At 43.3% G+C, this 19,777-nt stretch overlaps 2 protein-coding genes across 2 annotated transcripts in view; one reads left to right on the top strand and one right to left on the bottom strand.

Annotated features, from left to right (window-relative positions):
- yy1a (YY1 transcription factor a) overlaps positions 1-4,210 on the top strand; it is an 18,588-nt gene extending 14,378 nt beyond the window's left edge. Inside the window, exon 5 of the mRNA XM_007888329.2 lies at positions 295-4,210. Within this exon, the coding sequence (XP_007886520.1) occupies positions 295-477 (183 nt within the window). The 3' untranslated portion in view covers positions 478-4,210. The remainder of the gene's footprint in view (positions 1-294) is intronic.
- Positions 3,871-19,777, bottom strand: LOC103175332 (mitochondrial basic amino acids transporter). Its single transcript, XM_007888328.2, has 4 exons — positions 19,666-19,777; positions 10,983-11,026; positions 8,406-8,489; positions 3,871-6,908 (listed from the first exon to the last, which is right to left on the bottom strand). The coding sequence occupies exons 1-4, from the start codon at positions 19,697-19,699 to the stop codon at positions 6,165-6,167; spliced, it is 906 nt and encodes a 301-aa protein (XP_007886519.1). The 5' UTR covers positions 19,700-19,777; the 3' UTR covers positions 3,871-6,164.

The following is a 19,777-nucleotide window of genomic DNA, read 5'->3' as shown; positions in this document are numbered from 1 at the left end:
TTCAACGAAAATATTTATTGTGGCAAATGCATCAAAAGAAATTCTGCCATAGTGGATTTTTATTTAGCAATACAATTGCACTTTAAATGAATCACATTGTATATTGTGTATGATTATGAGTGGGGTGGGGGGAGGTGACCCTCATCACCCCCCCACCGCCATAACCATCAACAGCAACTGATGATGCCTGTTTTTATAATGTTCAAAATCATGCTTATGTGGAAGTTTATGTTAGAATATCACGTGAGTTATTTCTGTCAGTAAAAAGTTGATTTCTGTTTTGTTTTTAAACAGTGTACATTTGAAGGATGTGGAAAACGCTTCTCACTGGACTTCAATTTGCGCACTCATGTGCGAATCCATACTGGAGACAGGCCCTATGTTTGTCCTTTCGATGGATGTAATAAGAAGTTTGCCCAGTCAACTAATCTGAAGTCTCACATCTTAACACACGCCAAGGCCAAAAACAACCAGTAAATTTCTTCAGGAGGGAAGAATCGAGTCCTCAACGGGGCATCTCACATGACCATATTTGGGCATAATGTTGACCTTCCCTTTGTATATTTCTAGTGAAGAATTTTAAATAACTCTTACATAACAAAAAAAGACTTGTTTTGATAAATTAGTCAAAAGGTTGGAGATGCTGATGATGTTAGGATGCTCTTCTCGTTTTGTCCTGTATTCCTGTTTCAATAACACCACAGTGTTTTCTAACCAACACTTTACTCAGAAAAAGTCCTGATGAACTTTCATTTATCAAAACCAGTTCCTTACCTGGCAGAGCTAAAAATTGGACTTGTCAGCATTCATATAAATATGACGCTCTCCCAGTGCTTAAAGAAACTCACATTTTTAATTTTGTATTTTCCAGGTGTGCATATTGTACACTCATTTGGATATGCTAGTAATGCAGATGCTATGTGATTTTTTTTTGAGTTTGATCTTTTTGCTAGTAATAGTTTCTTAAATCATAGATTTGGCAGTTACTGTACTACATGCATATTTCAGAATTAATTCCTGTATAAAGTTATGAGGTAGATTTTTTTGTTTGCTATCTTTAATTTGGTTGTATTCTTTGATGTTACACATTTTGTATAATTGTATTGTATAACTGTATTGAAATCATATAGAATCAAATAGTACAGTGATTCAATGGCGTTAATCAACTTAAACCCGTTTTAGTCACAATGTTTATTTTTTTGCAATGTACTGCCGGATGCTAAAGTCTGATGTAATTTCTATTAGAGCCTGTTTCAGTTGTGTTATGCATAAAAAGCAATGCTCGGTTCCATTAGTAGAATGTATTGTGCAGGCACTGACCTTTTATTAACACCTGTTAATATGTACATCCCATGTACTAGGTAAAGGCCAACAATAAACGTTGTGGTCCTGAAGCAAGCACTTGTTAGAAAGTGATTTGCAAAGCATTACAATTTTCTGAAGTGCTTAAAATCGATCCAGTATAAGAAACAGCTTTCTCGTTTGAAGCAATGAGTGGGAAACCTAAGCATGGCCTACAGTAATATTTGTGCATAGAACACTAAAATGGAGATCATGGTTTCCTGTGCAATTCGATTCTAGTGTCTTGAAACTTTTATGAACTTTGTTACAAATGAAAGTCAACGGAGCATTTACCAAACTAGCAATATTTAAGGGTTGGAAAAGGAAATGTGGCCCCAGGTGAAACAGGTTATAATCTGTATTAGTTCAAATTGTAAGTACTGTAGGTAGACTTTGGAAAATAAATTCTTTCTGTTTTAACTGCTCGAAATACTTTCGTATTAGATATTGACAGTGTGAACGTAATGCAGTTTTATTTACCCTTTTTTGTTACAGTAGTACTGACCACACTACTTCAGGTGTATTCTGAACATAAAATAAATTGCTGGATGTATATTACAAGACAGGTGTAATACAAGAGAGAGATGACAGGTCGTCAGGTTGCCTTGAGGTTGTTTTGCATCTTTTAAACATTGCAACTATCTTCAAAATATAGGGCCCAAAAGGAATTGATATGTAAAAACTGCAGTAATTTGGAATTGGAACTACAGTACTATTTAAATGAGTGATAGAGCTCCTGTTAGAATAGTTTGGGAATTGGGCATGTCATGATATTATGGCTTCTATGGGTGATCGAATGAATGAAAGGACTACTTTGCTTGCAATGAGTAATGACCAGTTACAATAGTCATTAATACAAATGAAATTGTAAGAATTGTTAAGGTTTCAGGTACAGTATATGGAAAATCCTTTTGTGCTTAAAAGGTGTAACTGGCCTATTAAGTCTGTCTGTTTTAATAAATAAATTGCAGAAATCCAGTGATTACCTGCTGTTTCTGAAAACCTGTTGGGTGTAAGAATTGCAATTTCATCATTGCAAAGGAGATTCTACTACAAAGTTGTGAAACCAGTTTTAATAAAAACAATTTGGCCTCTGACAAGACTGGTAAGATACTTAGGAGCAGATTGGACATTGGTAATGTTTAGCTTTTTATCCATAATAAAGCACATACAATGTTTTTCTGACAGCTTACTGAATCTAGAAATGAGAAATCACTCTACAACAGAGGAAAAGTTTGTTATGGATAGAGGTTCTGGTTTCTGATGTGAGTTTAAGTGGGACTAGTTTAGCATAATCTGAAATGGGGGCATTAATGGCTAGGTCAGCACTTAGTGTTAGCCATGCTGCGGTTTCCAAAGGGGTCTGATATGGGTGGTTAACTTCCAAGCTTTTGTTAAGATCCTAAATAATGTGGCAAACTCAACAAGAGAATAACAAGTGGATTTTATCCTAATCACCATTTTTAGAGTAGGAGCAAGATTAACAAGATGCCAGGGAAAATTCTGATTGGCAATTGTGGAATTTGCCGTACAAAGGTAAGAAGCAATTGTTCACTTGGTCCAATGCCACATTTTCTATTCATTGAGCTGCTTAACCATTCCCTCGCCTTTAACAAGCCCTCGCCCTGACCAAATTCTGAACTGCTTCCCATTGCCACAAGTTTCCTTGGCATCAGGAATCTGTGCCTGTTAAAATCCATAACCTGTGCACTAGAATAAGTATCAATTTACTCAGCTCAAATGTGACCTCATGAACCACTGCCAATTGTGGCTGGATCCCACCAAAACCGCCATAATCAGCCCCTGCCATACCCTCAAGTTCCAGTTCATTCAAATTCTGCTGTCCACTTACAATAACGAGCTTGATGAGCCCATCACCCTAATCACCTATTAAATTATCTTTGATATTTCAACACTGCATATAGCTTAGGTTCTATACCATAACAGCACCACCACCAGGCATTTAGGAGTATAGATCAAGTAAATAAAGCTTGAATAATTCATCTAAATTCATTGAGCTCGAGTCAAAAAAACCTGGGAGACTTGTAAAGGATGGTTATGTGAAATGGCAGGAAAAACAATCATTACATTTGTTCAGTTCTCTCATGGCTCAGAAATGGATGTGCTGTGTCAGAAATTGATCCGATTGTTTCCCTTGTTTCAGCCTGGTCAATCTTCCTTGGTTCAGCTTCTCATTCACAGCTCAAAACACCTTGTAAACTAATCGAAAGATTGCCTCCGCCTTACAAAAATGACTATGGAAACCGGGAGGTTTTTGAAACTTGACCACTCGCTACAAATGTTAATATTTTTGTTGTATCTATAATAGGACTAAGCCTCTGGAGGTTTTATAAAATATTTTGTAATAATGAAATCAAAATATCGTTTAGGACACCAGAGTTCTCCAATGTATTGTTTACTATGTGTTTTTGTAAAATAAAGAAAATGGTGTAGAATGGTGACTCTGGAATAGTAAAGGAACAAAAGAGGTTGAAAATACCAGGAAAAAAAAACATTCACAACAGAAAATTGATCTGAATGTAGATTTTATTTTCCCTTTCAATCTTGATATGGTACTTTACATAGTAAGGTACATGATAAACCACATTGCTAGGTTGAAACAAGCCACAACAGTCAGTACAACATGATTAACCAAAAAGCCAAAGGCTGTACTGTCTAGTTAATCAAGCACACATCTTCAATACATAAACAAACTCATTCAGATAATCTGCAGACATTCACCATGGTTCCAGGCTCCAAGCACGCACTTTGAGATTGCAATTTATTTGACATTCGGAAAATTGATCTTCGTGCCATGTACAAATGTTTTCTCTCATTGCAAAATAAAGTCGTTTGTGCCCATAAAAAACAGTACTGCGAACTGTATTGAGAATCTTTGTTGAATAGCATCAGTGGATATTATATATATATTGCACCTGTCCCAAGCAACAGAGAAAGGTTGGAATATGTAATTCCACCCATCGGTCACCTGATACAAGATATGCCCCCAAAAGGCAAGTCAACACAACTTGCTTTTGTCCATTCCTACAACTGCACAATGGGTTGAGAAGAGTTCTTGTGCAAAAGTGAATTATATTAAAAGGAGAGCATAGACGTTTGAATCCATGAACTTTCGGTAGTTGAAATCCAACGTTTGTACTTTTAAAAATCCATCTCTGGACAGTAAGGCATAAAACTGCCATACATGATATACCTCTATATAACATGGGTGTGGACTCTAGTGTGGAATTTACTTGTAGTTGACAGATGGCAGCCAAGAAGACTGGCACCTGATTACCTGCTAGACAGAACTGGCAGTAACAGCAGCTTCCAATTCCACAGGCCACTGGATGGCAAACTGAAACGTCTCACATTGAGATCAAGCTACAAATTGAGTTTCCCAACTCTGTTGTCCTCTGGGGCCACCGCAGTTACCTTGGGAGAGGTAGTTTTCATTAAAAACTCAAAATTGGGATAATATTGAACAGCACATTTGAGCATTGTGGAAAACAAAGACAGTAAGCTTTATGGACCCGAATCATAGTAACTATTTCTCCATCCATGAGCTGACTAACTCAATCGGTCACATCATTACTAGTGGTGAGTTACTAGATCTGTTCACTCATTGAAAAAGTTATGGCTACATTCATTTGAAACTTGCCTGATCTGTGGCTGCGGTGGGTGGTCACCTCTTTACACCAGGCCATTATGGGAGTTCAGAATTCTGATTAACATGACTCCTCATAGATGATGTAATACATCAGTCAATCAATCAAAAAAAACCTGTAAATGTACTCTGCACAAAACATCAATATAAAACACAAGAGACCACAACACTAAAAAACCCAAGGCTAAGAATAGTGGACAGATTCCTGAAAATTAACTGTAACTCCACTTGGCTCCAAATACAACCTAATTTTAAATATTAAAATACTGTGCGCACATCAGGAAAATAAAAGCATGTATGAGTCACCACAGCACATCCCAAAAGTACAGCAGTGGGGGTGAAAGAGAGAGAGAAAAAAATATCCGTAGCCATTTGTTACGTAATGCCTATTTGCAGTTGAGTTGAATGGCCCATAACACAGTTTATATAATCCTGCAGGATAATTCCCGACATCATGTAACAGCAACAATGAAGATGTGTGCCTTAGAACTTAAGGACTTTAGGGATTTGTGTGCAGTTTAAACACTGTACTTCACATTGTGGTCAAATATTTAGAATATATTAAATACCGAGGCATATTAGTCATTCAATCAATCAGCCATTCATTTTAAATACAGATTCCTCAAAATAGTTAAATAAGCTTTATGTGTTAAGCTTAAGAAAACTGACTAGCAAATTTCCCCCCAATGTAGCTGCAAATAAAATGTAACTGGTTGTTCAGCTGGCTTTAGCTGTGTGCTCCTTTCTGTCATTAACTTTCTTTACGTATGTGGTAGTTCAAACTTGGACCCTCTGTGCTATCAACTTATTCTTGTCAGGTCAGTGAAGTAGCTTTTTGTACATTACATGCCTGAGGGCAAAAAAAAAAATCACATTCTTTGCTTCATTCTTAACTAAAATACACTATGTACATTCTATTTGATATATAAGGCATGAATGAAGCTGTGGTCTCACAAGCAGCCAAACTGGATGGAATTCTGTTCAGCGTAATACTCAAGGCTACTTATAAAGAAATAATTCTTACACACAACTTATTTACACCGCAGTACAATTTTCGTAATTTTACTACACTTATAAAAATAGAACGAGTAAAATCCAGTTATCAGAGAGGACACACTCTGCTGAAGGTAACAGGAGGAAGACACATCAAATGGCTTCACAGGCTTGAAGGCTGCTGGATCGCTGGGGCTGGCTCCAGCTCTTTGCAACTTTCTTCAGCCCTCGCAGTCATCAGGAAGAGTGTGACTGTGGCAAACGTTGTAGCGTTGACAGGAAAAGCTCTCAGCAGGGTAGAGGTGAGTCCTCTCGTGAACACCTGCCACCCTTCCTTCTGGTAGCTCTGACGGATGCAGTCCCAGATGCCATTGTATTGGTTCACTCCTCCCACTCCATCAGCTTGCAACCGGGACTTAATAACATCAACGGGGTAGGTGGAGAGCCAAGATGCTATTCCAGACATTCCCCCAGCAAAGAGCAATTTAGGGATTATAAGACTGTCATCGGGTTCACAGTTTAAGGCTCTGGTTAAACAATCATACGTGAGGAAGTAGAAGCCAAAGCCAGGTAATTCCCTTACGATGGTAGTCACCATGCCTTTGTTGATTCCACGGATCCCTTGTTTTCTATAGATTCTAATTAAACAGTCCAGAGAATTCTTGTAGACTTTGCTCTTTACTTGCAATTCACCCGTACCTTGAAGTTGCATTCTTGTTTTGGCCAGTTCCATGGGGCAACAGATGACACACTGAACTGCCCCAGCCGCAGCCCCTGCGAGGAACTGATTAAGTGGAGTATCCCGCGCTAAGTAACGCATCGCATTTCCCTGGACGCCAAATACAATAGCATTGATGAAGGTCAAACCCATCATTGGTGAACCAATACCTTTGTAGAGTCCATAGGCCTGAAACAAAATGTCATATTAAAGATTTTAAAATATAGTCTTAATAAAATTTTACAAGCCAAGCACAAAAAAACATGTATTTGTCCATGTCCTTAAATCCCTCCTGCATTCCTCCTCAGCACATGAAAATTTGTGGGATTAGATCAATTTTGTCTTATATAATAATAATAATTTGATATACTGCCTTATCCCATCATTGAGACATCTCAAAGCGCTTCACAGAACAACAACAACAACTTGTATTTATATAACGTCCCTCAAGCAGGGTAGCGTCCCAGAGTGCTTAGAATATACTGTAAAGTGGATTGACTGTATATTTTGTGGGTGAAACATAAGAGTTAATGGATTCCATTTTTCCCCAAATCAGTATTAAAATCTCATTTCAAATCCACCATCACTGAGATGCAATGGCAAGGACAGGAACCGGCAGACAGAATTTCACAGCAGAGACTCAGTTAATATGAGCTCACCCTGCCAAAAATGTCACCACCATCTCATTAAAGTACTGCATTTGTTTATTACAGCAGTTCACTGTTTCGACTATGCACATCAAGCGTTTCAATTGGCTGAATCTGACAGGCCTGTGCTACACCTCCCAGTGGCATCAAATAGTAGCTCAAGTAATAATAGCCCATTTCAAATCAGAAATTTATCTCACTGCTAAATCCAGCAGAGTCATCAATCCTACAGACAGAAATATTCCATTTGTGCCAGCTCCATTCCAGAGCCCAATGGTCCAAAATAGCCATTGTGTGATGCACATATGGTTACTACAGCCCTCCAACTGAGCCAGACTGGCACATCTAATGCAGTAACTCATAACATTGCACACAGTTCTGCTCTCAGAACACAGACGAGAATAAACACAAGGTTTGATATTCATCCCGTTGCAGGACAACAACAACAAAACTACACACATTTGTATTTAGCGTTTTTCATGTTGGGAGGACCCCCAACATTAATCAACAGTGGTATAAAATTTTTGGTTTCCAGTATATGCAGAGTCTTGGAGTTCATTGGTTACAGCACTCGCCTCGCAAACAAGAGGACCTGGGCTCGATTCCAGGGCGAAAAGTTGGGCAAGTTTCCTTACTCCAAACACCTCTGTTTACCTAGCAGTAAGTAGGAACCAGGTTGTTACTAGATTGGTGGATCGCTTTCCCAGAGGTAATATCCCTTCAAAAAAACAATCAAAAAAAATAATAATTTGGTCACTCAACCCACGACTGTTTATGGGATGCTTCTGTGCACAATTAGCTGCCGAGTTTTCTCCCACAAAATATACAATCAATTCACTTTACAGTATATGCTGTGAAGCTTTAAGACATCTCGAAGATGTGATATATCAAATGCAAGAATGATTATTATTGTAATTATTATATTCCAGGACATCTGGAAGACAAGGAAGAACAGTCAGCTCAGATGCTACTATCAAGACTCAGCACCTTGGCTGAGACCATGGCTGACTGTTGAGAAACAAGCACAGAGGTAACTTACCGACTCTTGTTTTATGATGGACTGGAAACAGTGGAAAGTCCCACGGTAACGTGGCTTATCTGGATTTTGTACTTGAAGTCGCACCTACAAAACAAGTGCATTTCTAGAAAAGGCAACAGATTCAAACTGGACTCACAGTACAATAGACATATTTGTGTCCGCAATTTATCACTTCACAATTGCAGTTAAAGTTATTGATATGGAATAGCATCTACAGTACTTATTTCTAAAACTACTTTTAAGCCGCAGGTAAAATTTAAGCTCTGCAAAGTTTACAGAAGAAACAGAAACATGCTATATGTGTGTTTAAGACTCCACAGTTTTGCTTTTCTGAAAAGTGATAGTCACGTGGTATAAATTCAGAACTGGACAGAAACTGAAGGATGTATAAATTCACCTTTTCTGTACTTACTAGGAATTCTCCCGTGATGAGGCTTATCTCTCATCACAAAGTAACACTTTTGCTGTTAATGAGGACAGCCCCTAGCTCAGAAAGTAGAAGCAGTTAAACGCAACAAACTTCATACATTACATGATAATAGCAAGAAAAAAAATGTCTCAGAATGCTTTATAGAGTGGCTCCTAATCCAACAGCACTGTATGAGTATCCTGGTTAGAAAACTCAAGACAATCAGAAAACAGCGCCTTGGTTTTATCTGCACTGACAATGTGCTATTCTGAAGAGTCACAGAGTAAATACAACTGCTTTGGTTTCTAGAGTGGTAGCACCAAATGTAATGATTTTGGAAACCTTTTGGTCAATTTGTGATTTTGTTTCCCTCTCAGTGAAGCCATCAACCCATCTATTGTCTCCCACATTCTCTCCTTGACTCAGACTGAAATAATCTACTCCCAGGCCTCACCACATGTCACACGGAGCCGGCAGCAGTGAGGCTGGAGGGTAGAGTTGCTGGCAGGATCTCTCCTAATCTTCTCACATGTATGGAAAGTCACAGCTTCTGCTCGCTGCCCCCTCATCAGTAGGGCGGGGAAAGTCTATAGCTACTCTGAACCACAGCCTGCGAGACTCTCCAATTACCAAAATGCTCGCACATTGATTCAGCCTCTCTCCAGCCATTTTGAATGTTACAGAGACAATCCCCACTCCTCCCCTGCCTGCCCTCTCATCATTATTCTTCCCCTAATCTTCCCTTTCCTGAAAGAGGGGACTCCTTGCTGCATTACAGCTCTATAGGTCCCTGGTTGCAATCCTATCGGTATTACATTCAAGTGACCACTATTCATTTATGTGTGAGCCTGGACAGTGAGTGCTGATGGGCTAGTGGTCCATAGGAACCATCATGTTCAAAGTCGACGCAGCATGAACCTCCAAAGGGAGGGTGGGAACCCTAGGCCGATTTTCCCCTTCTCTAACCCAGGGCCAAACATTTGCAGCTCCCCTACTATGGCCATGTCTGAGATCAGCTAACTTACAGCAATACATCTGAGCACTTCTTGCTTTGTGAGGCTCAGCTATTCACTGGATTAAATGAGCTTTCAGAGAAGCCACTGTTCTTTGAACAAATACTGAACCGAAACTCTTTTTCCCCTTTCTTTGTCCAAAGTTTTCTCCATCAAATACTTAGCTCCTCTCCTGGCTCCTGCTTTCTTAATCCAGAGGGCAGGACACATTGTATATATATATATATATATATGTCTCAATCATAAATGCTACTCTAATTGGCATTTACAGATGATGTGTCTGTACAGCAAGCCTGATCATTACAAAATACGTCCATTTAGCAATCTAACCCAGTAAAGGTCAGTTTCAGTTCGGGAAGCAAATTTACAATTTGGGGGAGGGGGGCAATTACCAACATTTCCAGTAAAAATTCTTGCATGTCAAATGGACTTTACCTCGATCCCACAACAACCATCTCCACTAGCTGCTCATGTACAAAATGAACTCTTTAATCCATAGTTGTCACCCTCAACAATTGCAAGTGAAAGAATTGGGTCTTAAATGAAACTGGAATGTCTTAGGCCCAAACGCCCACATGATCCTGCCTCAAATGTAATCCAGCAAGCATGAATATCTTACACAACCTCTCTGGTTATTTATGTGCATTAAAAAAATATACATTTTACTCTCGTTTATTTGATCAATTCCAATCACCCCCCAGTCAATTTTGAGGTCAAAATTCATCAAGATATTAGTTAAATATTTAACAGTTAAGCGTTAAAGCTCTCAGTGTTGGAGCAATCAGACAGACTTTCTCCTGAATGGTTTTGAATGAAAACTAATCTCCGTTAGCTGCAAGGTTACGCATTGCTTAAGATATTTATTCTTTTTTTTCTCGGTTAAAGCACTTGAAAAACATGTGAAAATCAATACGTTCAGCGAAAAGGTATGAAACACAAAAGGGGGTGATGCTTGAGGTGCCGATGTGTTTAATTGCATTTTTTTGACACTGCGGGTGATTATTGGGACGTTCCATTGTAACGCACGCTGTCAAAATAATCTTAAACTAAATGTACAGGCACACAGAGCATCACCCCCAAAGAGACACAGGCATGTAGCCTTTCATGGGCTTTGTGGTTTATTTAGCAAAGTAACACAAGTATCAGCCAACTCACCTTTACAGTGTCAAATGGGTGCCCAACCAGAACCCCAGCAGCTCCTGCAACAAACAAACAAAGTTAGTTGGATTAATATTGTCAAACTCTGAAAATACCGTGCACACAGTCATTAGAAACACAATCATGTGCCTCATCAAACCCATTCTATTCAGAATAGAAGTATTTTACATATTCTAAATCAAAAAATACTTCTCCTGTAAACTGTATAAAGATTCCACATATGCAAAGAAGATTTGAGTCACTGAACCTACAAAGTCTCAAAAAAAGTCAGTGTTTTGATCGATGAAAAATGAACTCTTATCTAAGAGATCCAGCACTGAAATTAGGCCAAACATTTTCAGATTTTAATACCAGACACCTATGAGATCTTACATTCACCTTCAACCCCTGGGAAAATCACTTCAATTAAAATGATGAAACTTCACACACCACTTTTTGGGTTGGGATTAAGTAAGCAAATGTTTACTTAACAGGTGAGAGACACAGCCGAGTATCTACCTATGTATTCATTTTCAAGAAGGAAGTATGAACTTGTTTTCGATGCAATTTGATCAAAGAGATTTAATTTAATTGACCTTGTTCTGGAAAGAAAAGCTCAGGTTACTATTTGGCCATAATGGATCCTGAACTGTACTAGTTAGTGCAATAGTTAGTGTAAATATAATGCAGTCAATAGAGAAATACGCAGGAGAAATTAACATATTATTTCTTGCGGGAAACAAAAAGGTTTTCAATAGGCAGCACATTTGTTCCTTTTATAACAAATTCCTTTTCATTGGAAAACAAGCATTGCTTCACCATAATCCAAACAGGTACACAATGGCGATATTGTGGTAATACTTGGCAGGTTTGTGCAACAGGCGAGAATTCATTTCAGACACTTGAAGCATTCACAATATAAGAGCTTGTTTTCTGCAAAGATCCACCCCTCAGCACTCCTCTCTGAAATGAATTGCACTGATCAGTCACACCCCTTTTTCGGCTCAAACACCAAACATCCAAACATTTCTTGTTAAACCACCACCTTGGGACGTCCTCCCGACGTGAAAGCTATACAAATGTAATTTTGTTGTTGTTGCTGTTGTTACATTAACAATAGGCTGGTAAGAGTTACAGGAGACGCCTTGGTAGTGTATGAATTGAGGTAACATAGCATTATTACTAGTCACCACTAAATATCGTTACCATATGAGTTCATTATCTTGCTCAGAAGATAATCTATTTGCTCTGCTTGGTGTCCAGCAACACTTACTGACCAGCTGGGGTGAAAATGAATACAGGATATTTTATGGTTTCTGGGTATCTTAACTGTGTTCCATTCTCCAAATTCAAGTATGCCCACAATACTGAACAACACTGCTCACACTGCCCGCTGAACAAATTCACTGTCAAAGGATGTCATTGTATGGGCCACCTTACCACTGCCAAGATGCCCAAATACATACTCACAACAGTTCACAGTAAGAACAATTCTGAAAATAGCAAATAGAGAGGCCTCAATCGAACAGAAACGGAGCATCGCTGCATGAGTAAGCTTTCTTCATACTAGGAAACTAGGAATTAATTGTGCGAATGATTCTAAAACAAACCAAGTATTTAGCTCTGATCAGCCGATAACAATGGAACTTGTACTCCCTGAAAAAAACACCACTCTTGAAATAGATTCAGGTAAGTATATAAGCATGGTGTAGCTCGGAGAATGAACAAGTCTATCCTATCCTCAGATTAAACTCATCAAATAGAAGTTAAAAGAACAAAATATCCAACTAATTTGATATTTTAAAATTTAAAATCTTCACGTCGTCAGTTAAAGAAAAGATATTCATGGTCTGCATTTCAAGGGGAATAAAAGTTCAGGAACATTAGTTGTGATGCAGACTTTGCTAAGCAGTGTTGGAATAATTCACTCACTTTACTTCTGGTTTACCACAAATTTTCTGCTAAATTATCTAATGCTTGGTAACACAGTACAAATTGACATTTATTGTTCCAGTTTGGTTGGTACACTGAGAATTTCCTTGGGTCAGAATAAAGCATTAAAATCACTTCCCTGAACAACTCGCCAACACATTTGAGCCAACATTCAAAACTTCTTTCTGCCAAAGAATCTTATTTCCCTGACAACTGATAATGTGTTGTGTACAGCACAATTAACGTCTCAGATAAGAAATGCAACTACAGGAGCAGTCACTTGGAACAGGAGGAGTGTTTATGTGGTAACAGCAGCAATATGGATCCGCACAAGACAATAGCAGGATGTACGGCTCGTCCAGATTTGTCCACCATTTCAAACAATTGGCTTTCACACAAATAACAGATCCTTAAAATCTTTTAAAAGTCTAAATTGCATGCAAAGTCTCTACAGCCAGAGTGCTCTCAATATAGAACAAGGTTTTTTAAAGCTTTGCTCTACTGCTGCACCACAACTGCCCATTTACTCGTCTCTATTCAGCGCTAAAAACACCAAGTGTAATACTGTACCTACCTACCTAACTAACTACATTATCAATCAATCAAGCGAAGGACTAAAAATACGCTTTCAGGTAGAGTATTACAGTGTGTACGAGATCTCAAAACTGCGTCCCAGAATTGAGAAAACTAATCCAGAATGTTGTTGGCTTTACTGATTAAATGTCGAGAGCATCTCTTGGAAGAAGCGGAAAAAGGGAAACAATTAAGTTGGAGGCTAAATTAGAAGTGCGTCATCTAAGCTTACAAGGGAGAGCGCAGAGTTGGTTTAGCTGCAGCAAACCACACCTCGGTGAGCTTCTCATATGATATTCAAAATGGTCGCTAAAGTATCAAGTTCAGGACCACATCTTTAAACTAGTCCATCGGAAAGGTTCAATTCAGTCAACGAGAGTCTCTCTTCCAGGAGAGTCAACAATTATGAGTTTCAGTGAAGCGAGAGATTCACTTAGGAATCATGGAATCCATTACGCAATATCATTTATAACTAAAGATTCTAAATACATCAACTATATCCATGCAGAGAGTAAGCCTCAAAAGTGTTTGGAAGGTGTATACGGATGGCACCAACAAACCGTGGAAAACAAATCAAGGCAATAATAGTATGTGGATCAAACAGAGGAATTACATCTGCATAATATATGGGAGATAAAGGAATGGAGGCAAATGCAACAAAAGACAAGTCACAAACAATTGAATAATAATTCTTAGATTCCACATAATACTTTTCAGATCAGAAGAAACCTCAAAGAACTTAACAGGATAAACTGTGTAGTTCCTGTATTTTGTAGGTGCAAAGATTAAAATAATGAATGACGAATAGTTCACAATAATTAGGTCATTTGGAAGCTAAGGCAAATGGAACATTTGGTTATAATTCCATTAAAATCGGTTTAGCTGGTCAATGGTCAAACAGTGCTGCATTATAGTCTGCAACATTACAGCGCAGTGCATTTGTTTACCGATTACATGGAAACCAAAACATAAAAACGATTCTAACAAAAAAATACTGAAATTATGTTATCTGCCCAGGTGACATCCAGGTCTGTAGCTTGCTTATAAGAAATTCATAAATATTTTGCAAGAAAAAGAGTTATCATCTGCACATTAACTTAACTGTAACTGATAATGAAAACTTGGAAACCCCCCCCCCACTCCTTCCCATGGTCAGCCCTCCCTAACCAGTGACCGTGAGCTAGTGTGACGGTTTAATGAGAAAGGAATGTCGATAGACTGACAGACCAGGCCCCGCTGTTCTTAATTAAGAGCACGTCTGGATTCATGTTACCATCAATCTTCAAGCACAGTAGTAGAGTATTTTGGTGAGATGGCCCTGCTCTCCGCCCCTCCTGATCCCAACCCCCAGCTCGGGTCCACATCCCTGACTGTCCAGCGCCTTGGGATGTCCTCCCACCATGAAAGGCGCTCTACAAAGGTAATTTGTTGTTGTTGAAAGTGTTGGTGATGTCATTTTCAAGTACCATTGTTGTTGTTGAATTGGCGTCACTGCTTCCTGTTCCATGGCTTAAAGCCCTTTATTTTGGAATAGGTCCAGACAAGGATTAGAGTGAAGTGGTGATGTGGTAGTGCTGTGCAACAGTTTGCGGCGTTCAGGAAATGGGGGGACACTGGTTCTGACCTTCAGACTACAAACCCACAAAATCTCTGTGGCACAAGGCAGCACCACGTAAATACATGGGGATTTCCGCAGGGCAAAAGCAATTTTCCTGCCATACAGGATCGGCAATGCCAGTGGAGTAATTATTTCCAGATGCAAATGCACAGGGCTCAGGGGAGAAATGAAAAGAAAATAATAATGATCTTTGCATTTATATAGTGACTTCTTTGTCAGGAGGGCATCTGAAAGCACTTCACAGAATTTACTGTAATGACTGTGTATTTAGTAGGCAAATGGAGCAACAAATGGAAGTAATATACTCTCAAAATAATAACAATAATCCTTGCTTTTGGTATAGCGCCTTACCACATCTTCAAGACGTCTCAAAATGCTTCACAGGATACGCTGAAAGTCGCTATACAAATATAATTTTGTTGGAAAGTGAATTGACTGTATATTTTGTAGGCAAAAGCGTAATATTGGTGGCTAGCTTTATGGAGGGAAAAACAAACATGAATTGGTATACAGTGGACATGACAACATGCAACTTTCCTAGAAGCAGGACTGCATGAAAGGAGACACAGTATAAACTATTGAGAGAGAAGTAACCCAATATGGTCCAGGCCACTGAAACGTTCCTCTTGTGTCACCTGAATAGACAGATTAGATTACTAACTAAATTGCACTCCCTTTCAGATACCGCTTATTTTCCATGTTGTTCTTCCTCTGCTACACACAAAATGACTCAACGAAATGACTGAGAATTATTACCCCCTCCCCACCCCCTACCACATAAAGTGTTCAGGAAATAGGGGGACACTAATTATCGTTCAGCAGATGATCGTTTCTCTGTTTAGTTTGATCTGAATTTGCAACAGATCAATAACAAAAGTTTCCACAACTGTTTTATTCTCTCTCTCTCTCTCTCCCCCACACACATGCAATATGAAGGTGAGCTATTGAGGTACTTGGTTTACATTAAGCGTTAATGATTACACAGCGGCGGAACAAGTAACTGTGGTTGCACAGTCAATCCAAGAGGCCAGGGGATGCATGCACAGAAAGAAATCTTAAGTAAAAGGAACTTTTTATTTCATTCAGTGCGGGTTTGAACTCGACTCAAAAGGCGTTGAGTTCAAAACACGCACTGAATAAATGCAAGATTGCGCTGATGCTTTTTTTCCGCTATTAGTGGATGGGGTCGAAAAACAACTGCGCCCTTAGCAATTGATCGGATGGACGGGGTGGCGGGGAATGCGATGAAACTGTTTGGAAGCTGTGTTAAGACAAAAAAAAAACAGCAGCAGCAACAGGCAAATAAAATAACTCTATGCAATCACCGGAGTAAAGGGGAGTGTGAGTGGGTGTGTGAGTGGAGTGAGTGGGTGTGTGAGTGAGAGTGGGTGTGTGAGTGGAGTGAGTGGAGTGAGTGTGAGTGGGTGTGTGAGTGAGAGTGAGTGTGAGGGTGTGTGAGTGGAGTGAGTGTGAGTGAGTGGAGTGAGTGTGAGTGGGTGTGAGTGAGTGAGTGTGAGTGAGTGTGAGTGGGCGTGTGAGTGGAGTGAGTGTGAGTGAGTGTGTGTGGAGTGAGTGTGTGTGGAGTGAGTGTGAGTGGAGTGAGTGTGAGTGGAGTGAGTGAGTGGGTGAGTGAGTGTGTGGGTGAGTGGGTGTGTGAGTGGAGTGAGTGTGAGTGGAGTGAGTGTGAGTGGGTGTGTGAGTGGAGTGTGAGTGTGAGTGGAGTGAGTGTGAGTGAGTGTGAGTGGAGTGAGTGAGTGGAGTGGAGTGAGTGAGTGGGTGTGTGAGTGGAGTGAGTGTGAGTGGGTGTGTGAGTGGAGTGAGTGTGAGTGGGTGTGTGAGTGGAGTGAGTGGAGTGAGTGTGAGTGGGTGTGTGAGTGGAGTGAGTGTGAGTGGAGTGAGTGGGTGTATGAGTGGAGTGAGTGAGTGAGTGAGTGTGAGTGGGTGTGTGAGTGGAGTGAGTTTGAGTGGGTGTGTGAGTGGAGTGAGTGTGAGTGAGTGAGTGTGAGTGGGAGTGTGAGTGGAGTGAGTGTGAGTGGGTGTGAGTGTGAGTGGGTGTGTGAGTGGAGTGAGTGGGTGTGAGTGGAGTGAGTGTGAGTGTGAGTGGGTGTGTGAGTGGAGTGAGTGTGAGTGGGTGTGTGAGTGGAGTGAGTGGAGTGAGTGTGAGTGGGTGTGTGAGTGGAGTGAGTGTGAGTGGAGTGAGTGGGTGTATGAGTGGAGTGAGTGAGTGAGTGTGAGTGGGTGTGTGAGTGGAGTGTGAGTGGGTGTGTGAGTGTGAGTGAGTGAGTGTGAGTGGGAGTGTGAGTGGAGTGAGTGTGAGTGGGTGTGAGTGTGAGTGGGTGTGTGAGTGGAGTGAGTGGGTGTGAGTGGAGTGAGTGGGTGTGAGTGTGAGTGGGTGTGAGTGGGTGTGAGTGTGAGTGGGTGTGTGAGTGTGAGTGAGTGTGAGTGAGTGGGTGTGAGTGGAGTGAGTGTGAGTGAGTGAGTGTGAGTGGGTGTGTGAGTGGAGTGAGTGTGAGTGGGTGTGTGAGTGGAGTGAGTGTGAGTGAGTGAGTGTGAGTGGGTGTGAGCACAGGTTAGGGTAAAGCAAGTCAATAAGTAAGTGAGAGGCTGCAATGGTGAGGAGGTGAACAGCTGCTCTGACGGATCCGCAGCTTCGAGAGATGTTTTAATCCGCTCTCAGATCTGCGTTGACCTTCAATATACAAATCCACAAATAGCCCCCGAGGGGGGGGGGGGGGGGGGGGGGGCAGCGGGGGGGGCATCGCGGGGGCAGAGGGGGCAGTGAGGGGCATCGCGGGGGCAGAGGGGGGCATCGCGGGGCAGAGAGGGGCATCGCGGGGGCAGAGGGGGGCATCGCGGGGGCAGTGAGGGGCATCGCGGGGGCAGAGGGGGGCATCGCGGGGCAGAGGGGGGCATCGCGGGGGCAGTGAGAGGGGCAGTGAGGGGCATCGCGGGGGCAGTGAGAGGGGCAGTGAGGGGCATCGCGGGGGCATCGCGGGGGCAGAGAGGGGCATCGCGGGGGCAGAGGGGGGCATCGCGGGGGCAGAGGGGGGCATCGCGGGGGCAGAGGGGGCATCGCGGGGGCAGTGAGGGGCATCGCGGGGGCAGAGGGGGCATCGGCAGTGAGGGGCATCGCGGGGGGCAGTGAGGGGCATCGCGGGGGACAGTGAGGGGGGCATCGCGGGGGCAGTGAGGAGGGCATCGCGGGGGCAGTGAGGGGGGCATCGCGGGGGCAGTGAGGGGGCATCGCGGGGGCAGTGAGGGGGGCATCGCGGGGCAGTGAGGGGGGCATCGCGGGGGCAGTGAGGGGGCATCGCGGGGGCAGAGGGGGGCAGTGAGGGGCATCGCGGGGGCAGTGCGGGGCATCGCGGGGGCAGTGCGGGGCGCAGGCAGTGAGGGGGGCATCGCGGGGACAGTGAGGGGGGCAGTGAGGGGCATCGCGGGGGCAGTGAGGGGCATCGCGGGGGCAGTGAGGGGGGCATCGCGGGGGCAGTGAGGGGGGCATCGCGGGGGCAGTGCGGGGCGCAGGCAGTGAGGGGTAAGAGTGGGGCTGAGCCGGAGAGAGAGAGAGAGAGAGCGATGCCCTGTGCGGCACTGCTCACCTCACGCTGATCGGGAGCGGAGGACGTGGCAGAATAAACCCCAACCAGACCGCGGGGAACGGAGGGCGCCCCACAGCCCCGACTTTACCGGGGGGGGAGGGGGGGAGTGGGGGGAGTGGGGAGGGGGGAGGAGTGTGGGGGAGTGGGGAGTGTGGGGGGGAGTGTGGGGGGGAGTGTGGGGGGGAGTGTGGGGGTGAGGGGGGAGTGGGGGGAGGGGGAGTGTGTGTGGGGGGAGTGTGGGGGTGAAGGGGGAGTGTGTGTGGGGGGAGTGTGGGGGGAGGGGGGAGTGTGTGTGGGGGGGAGTGTGGGGGTGAGGGGGGAGTGGGGGGTGAGGGGGAGTGTGGGGGTGAGGGGGAGTGTGGGTGGGAGGGGGGCTGAGGGGGGAGTGTGGGGGGGAGTGTGGGGGTGAGGGGGAGTGGGGTGGGAGGGGGAGTGTGGGGGTGAGGGGGGAGTGTGGGGGTGAGGGGGGAGTGTGGGGGTGAGGGGGGAGTGTGGGGGTGAGGGGGAGTGTGGGGGTGAGGGGGAGTGTGGGGGTGAGGGGGAGTGTGGGGGTGAGGGGGAGTGTGGGGGGGAGTGTGTGGGGGTGAGGGGGGAGTGTGGGGGGGAGTGTGGGGGGAGGGGGGAGTGTGGGGGTGAGGGGGAGTGTGGGGGTGAGGGGGGAGTGTGGGGGTGAGGGGGGAGTGTGGGGGTGAGGGGGGAGTGTGAGGGGGGAGTGTGGGGGGGAGTGTGTGGGGGTGAGGGGGGAGTGTGGGGGGAGTGTGGGGAGGGGGGAGTGTGGGGGTGAGGGGGAGTGTGGGGGTGAGAGGGGAGTGTGGGGGTGAGGGGGGAGTGTGGGGGTGAGGGGGGAGTGTGGGGGTGAGTGTGGGGGAGTGTGGGGGGGAGTGTGGGGGTGAGGGGGGAGTGAAGGCAATGTCACAGAGACAGAGAGACACAAAGACACTCACACACAGAAACAGAAGGAGAAATCAGCCGCACTCACCGCCCAGACATCCCGCAGCGAAATCCAATGCCATTTCTCACCGCGAACCTGAATTGCAATAATGTATCTCTGTCTCTCACTCTCTCTGTGTCTCTGTCTGTCTGTGTGTGTG

Source organism: Callorhinchus milii, unplaced genomic scaffold, assembly GCF_018977255.1.
Source record: "Callorhinchus milii isolate IMCB2004 unplaced genomic scaffold, IMCB_Cmil_1.0 Scaffold9, whole genome shotgun sequence".
Taxonomy (NCBI): domain Eukaryota; kingdom Metazoa; phylum Chordata; class Chondrichthyes; order Chimaeriformes; family Callorhinchidae; genus Callorhinchus; species Callorhinchus milii.
This window is presented reverse-complemented; position numbering and strand designations above follow the sequence as displayed.

What these genes read in the sequence shown, in the direction of transcription:
- LOC103175332 (XM_007888328.2), bottom strand. Translation starts at nt 19,699, where the DNA reads ATGGCATTGGATTTCGCTGCGGGATGTCTGGGCG. An exon ending in CGCTGCGGGATGTCTGGGCG is followed by an intron (nt 11,027 to 19,665) that starts GTGAGTGCGGCT and finishes TGTTTGTTGCAG; the next exon opens with GAGCTGCTGGGGTTCTGGTT. An exon ending in CCATCATAAAACAAGAGTCG is followed by an intron (nt 6,909 to 8,405) that starts GTAAGTTACCTC and finishes ATTTTGTTTCAG; the next exon opens with GCCTATGGACTCTACAAAGG.